General features: G+C 42.2%; 1 protein-coding gene across 2 annotated transcripts in view; it reads right to left on the reverse strand.

Moving 5' to 3' along the window:
- Nucleotides 1-283: 283 nt before the first annotated feature.
- The window catches only part of rtbdn (retbindin), a 6,243-nt gene continuing 1,125 nt past the window's right edge, over nucleotides 284-5,401 (reverse strand). For both annotated transcript variants that reach the window (XM_058404504.1, XM_058404503.1), the window contains exons 4-6: nucleotides 5,394-5,401; nucleotides 5,130-5,226; nucleotides 284-1,537 (exon numbers count right to left, since the gene is read on the reverse strand). The exon at nucleotides 5,394-5,401 is cut by the window's right edge and continues 121 nt beyond it. In XM_058404504.1, coding sequence (XP_058260487.1) covers nucleotides 1,220-1,537; nucleotides 5,130-5,226; nucleotides 5,394-5,401 — 423 coding nt within the window. In that variant the 3' untranslated portion in view covers nucleotides 284-1,219. The remainder of the gene's footprint in view (nucleotides 1,538-5,129; nucleotides 5,227-5,393) is intronic.

Consider the following 5,401-nt stretch of genomic DNA (forward strand, 5'->3'; position numbering starts at 1 on the left):
TAACACATCAACTTTGAGGACAAAATGTTGACTTGCTGCTCTAATATATCCCACCCACTAACAGGTGCCATGATGAGGAGATCATCAGTCTTATTCACTTTACCTGTCAGCGGTCATAATGTTATGCCTGATTGGTGTAAATGCTAATAACAAAATGTCAGGTAAAATGGAGATGGATGTTGAGAACATGAAATTTCTGTCAGAAGATTTTCTGCTAATAATCGTCACGTTTGTAAAGTTCTTATGCTAGTTATTGCTAAAATAGAGAAAGACACATGAAGTGTTCACTGTCTCTTCACTTTTATTCTTTTTCTGTCAATTAAATTGCTGAGTAACTTTATTTAATCGATATCATTTGGTCAGGTGCCTGATTTTGGCACCTTGATGGATAGACAGTAGAGTTTCATTGGAAAACAAACACAAACATCATCTGGTCTCAGGTACATTATGAGCTAGCTGTGTTTCACCTGGAGAACCAAGAAGCAGTAGACGTATCCTAGTGTGTACTTATGTGTAATATAAACACTCTACATAGCCAAAAGTATGTGCACCCCCCACCATCACACCCATATCTCATTCCAGATTTATTCCCCTGTTTGCTTTTATGATAATAACTAGATGTTGCAGTGTGTCTGTGTGGATTTGTGTTCAATCAGTTACAAGATCATCAGTGAGATCAGTCTCTGATGTTGGGATGTTGATGAGACTCCAGTTCCACTTCATCCCAGTGGGGGTTGAGTCAGAGTCAGGGCTCTGTGCTGGACACTCCAGATCTTCCACCTTCATCAACCTTCACCTCCACACCATGTCTTCATGGAGCTCAGGAGCTTTGTGTACAGAGACATGGTCATGCTAGAGCAGGGTTTGAGCCTTTTAGCTCCATTGAGAGGAAATTGTAAAGCTACAGCCTCAGACAATAGTTTAGGGAAGACCCACATATAGTTGTGATGGTCAGGGGTGCACATACATTTGTACATATAGCATAGATACTGCTGTAAGTGTGTGTAGATGGTGTGAAGATGTGAATACCACTGAAATGAAATGCTGTGTGGAAATCTGGACACATGACCTAAAACACAGGTGTATGAAGTAACAGTGCTCTAGAACAAACTAGCATGAGACGTTATGTTAGATTCTGTGCTCCCAGAACTGGACGCTAGATCGTCCAGAACATCTGACCAATGCACCCTGATTCATGATCTACAACTTTCCAAAGATCCTAGAAGCCGCTGCCACTGCCCTCCGGGTCGTGTTCGGATGGAGCCGAGCGCTTGTGTAACAATGACTTGTCATGGTTCCTGTGCTGTGGTGCCGAGGCTGCTCTGTGAGCGCACAGGGTGCGTCCGTGGTGTTTGGTGGTGTCCATTTCGTCCGGGTCATCCTTCTGCATCCTCAGAGCAGCTATGACCTCTCGGTCTGAGGCGTCAAGGTTCAGACATCCACATCCGTGACCTTTGACCTCCACGGTTTCATCCTCCACCATCATAAAGGCATCGCCCCAGAAGCTCTCGCAGAGATCTCGGCCATGCTGGTACATCTGCACAATACACACACACACACACACACACACACACTAATACTGTACAAACTTATCTAACATAATGTTCCATAAGCAGTTTATTAAAATGATCAGATAAACTATTGAACAAGTTTTAGCTAGCATCAAATCACTTCATGAGCTCTGGGTGTAGGGATGAATGTAATGTATATTATATTAATGTAATTATAATAATTAATATATAAGGCATATTAATGTATATTAAGCACCTCCACCGTGAAGCACTTTAAATATGATTAAACTGAAATATTTTCTGATGTGATTAGAGATTCTGTTGTTGGTTAATATTTCTGGCACAGGAATTTTTTTTTTTTATATAAAGCTGAAGACTGTGACAGAATTCACACCAGCCATAACATTATGACCACCTGCCTAATATAGTGTCGGTCCCCCTTTTGCTGACCGGTCCTGCACTGTGTATTCTGACCCCTTTCTATCAGAACCAGCATTAACTTCTTCAGCAATCTGAGCAACAGTAACTCATCTGTTGGATCGGATCACACGGTCCAGCCTTCACTCCCCACGTGCATCAATGAGCCTTGACCGTCCATGACCCTGTCTCCAGTCCACCACTGTTCCTTCCTTGGACCACTTTTGATAGATACTGACCACTGTAGACCGGGAACACCCCACAAGAGCTGCAGTTTTGGAGATGTTCTGATCCAGTGGTCTAGCCATCACAATTTGTCCCTTCATCAAACTCAAAGCTCAAATCCTTACGCTTGTCCATTTTTCCTGCTTCTAACATCAACTTTGAGGACAGAATGTTGACTTGCTGTCTAATATATCCCACCCACTAACAGGTGCCATGATGAGGAGATCATCAGTCTTATTCACTTCACTTGTCAGTGGTCATAATGTTATGGCTGATCTGTGTATAAATGGTAGGTAGTCTGTAGTCTCATGTAGTCTATAATTGTTTGGGTTACAGGAGGACAGGATTGTAGTGATGTTCATGATGATCAGTTGTAATTGTTCCCCATCGTGCCCCCACACTGTAAATAAATAATAAATTAACCTCCATCCTGTGCTTCAGAGACAACCTTGGGTTTAATAATAAGATCGTCATCATCTTCCTCTGGGTTTTTAATATTATGCTGGAAGAACACACATTGATGTGTGTGTGTGTGTGATGTAATGTGAATGCAGAGAAAAAAGTAAACTAGCTCTGTGTGTGTGTGTGTGTGTGTGTGTGTGTGTGTGTGTGTGTGCACATCTGGCTGTCAGGGCATATTTGTCACTGTGTCTACAATGTCTATTTCTGTAATGCACATCACACCCTAAGGCTCGCTGAAATATACCCTGTGTCTCTGTGTGTGTGTGTGTGTGTGTGTATGTGTGTGTGTGTGTGTGTGTGTGTGTGTGTGTGTGTATGTGTGTATGTGTGTGTGTGTGTGTGTGTATGTATGTGTGTGTGTGTGTGTGTGTGTATGTGTGTATGTGTGTGTGTGTGTGTGTATGTATGTGTGTGTGTGTGTGTGTGTGTGTGTGTGTGTGTATGTGTGTATGTGTGTGTGTGTGTGTGTGTGTGTGTATGTATGTGTGTGTGTGTGTATGTATGTGTGTGTGTGTGTGTGTTTGAGTAAAGAATAGTCACTTCATAAACTTTGGAATTGGATTACATTTTTAATCTGAACATTCATCCTTTAAATTAACCCATCCATCCATCCATCCATCCAATACAGTCCAATAAATCCATCCATCCATCCAATACAGTCCAATCCATCCATCCATCCATCCAATACAGTCCAATAAATCCATCCATCCATCCATCCATCTAATACAGTCCAGTAAATCCATCCATCCATCCAATACAGTCTAATCCATCCATCCATCCATCCAATACAGTCCAATCCATCCATCCATCCATCCATCCATCCATCCAATACAGTCCAATAAATCCATCCATCCATCCAATACAGTCCAATCCATCCATCCATCCAATACAGTCCAATCCATCCATCCATCCATCCAATACAGTCCAATAAATCCATCCATCCATCCATCCATCTAATACAGTCCAGTAAATCCATCCATCCATCCAATACAGTCTAATCCATCCATCCATCCATCCAATACAGTCCAATCCATCCATCCATCCATCCATCCATCCATCCAATACAGTCCAATAAATCCATCCATCCATCCATCCATCCAATACAGTCCAATCCATCCATCCATCCATCCATCCATCCAATACAGTCCAATAAATCCATCCATCCATCCATCCAATACAGTCCAATAAATCCATCCATCCATCCAATACAGTCCAATCCATCCATCCATCCATCCAATACAGTCCAATAAATCCATCCATCCATCCAATACAGTCCAATAAATCCATCCATCCATCCAATACAGTCCAATAAATCCATCCATCCATCCATCCAATACAGTCCAATCCATCCATCCATCCAATACAGTCCAATAAATCCATCCATCCATCCATCCATCCATCCATCCATCCATCCATCCAATACAGTCCAATAAATCCATCCATCCATCCATCCATCCAATACAGTCCAATCCATCCATCCATCCATCCAATACAGTCCAATAAATCCATCCATCCATCCATCCAATACAGTCCAATAAATCCATCCATCCATCCAATACAGTCCAATCCATCCATCCATCCATCCATCCAATACAGTCCAATCCATCCATCCATCCAATACAGTCCAATAAATCCATCCATCCAATACAGTCCAATCCATCCATCCATCCAATACAGTCCAATAAATCCATCCATCCATCCAATACAGTCCAATAAATCCATCCATCCATCCATCCATCCATCCAATACAGTCCAATCCATCCATCCATCCATCCATCCAATACAGTCCAATCCATCCATCCATCCAATACAGTCCAATCCATCCATCCATCCATCCATCCATCCAATACAGTCCAATCCATCCATCCATCCATCCATCCAATACAGTCCAATCCATCCACCCATTCATCCATCTATCCAATCCAGTCCAATTCATCTGTCCATTCATCCAATTTATCCATCCATCCATCCATCCATTGACCCATGCAATCCAGTCCAATTTATCCATCCATCCATCCACCCATCCATCCATCCATGAATCTAATCCAGTCCAATCCACCACTGAACCATCTAGATCTAGTAAAAGTTCTGTGTCGTTCACAAAGTCTCCTGAAAACAGGACATATTTCTTATATGATATAGGTGAAGTGTGTGTGAGGCTGTAGGAGGTGAAAGTAGTTGGTGTTTGAAATCATTGTGAATGTCACAACATGACACTCATTTCACACACACATGGAGAGGACCAGGAACAAACCTCTCATCAGTCAATGTTATTTAATTATTCAATTCTGTAAACTTTTCCCCCAATATTTATTAGATTTCTGTCTCATATGAGCTGACGAAATTCTGACTGATGACTTTTCTAATCCCCCTCCGTCAGTAATGAACAATTCACGTGTCTCAAGCTACACATAGAAAAGAAAAGAGCTAGCTTTAAAATGTTTCACTCTTTATCCCTCTCTTCCTCCCTCTCCACCTGTCTATGATACAGGTGAACAGGTGAGTACTGGGTACCTGTTGATAAGGTATGCAGCTGCCGGTGCAGTTCAGTCCTCTGGGATCGCTGGTCCAGTCTCGAGCACACGTGAGGTCTGACTTACAAACTTCATACCTGAGTCACAGAAACAGATTAAAGGACTTTACATTTTACTCTTATACAGCTGACAGGTACTGGACTTCCTCAAGTGTCCAGCAGGGGCAGTTTGGTAGTGCTGGGATTTGTTAATGCCTTAAACACTGAGAATCATTGTCAGTTTAGGTGTGTGGGTGTGGCCTCACCAGTCTCT

Source organism: Hemibagrus wyckioides, linkage group LG12, assembly GCF_019097595.1.
Source record: "Hemibagrus wyckioides isolate EC202008001 linkage group LG12, SWU_Hwy_1.0, whole genome shotgun sequence".
Lineage (NCBI taxonomy): Eukaryota > Metazoa > Chordata > Actinopteri > Siluriformes > Bagridae > Hemibagrus > Hemibagrus wyckioides.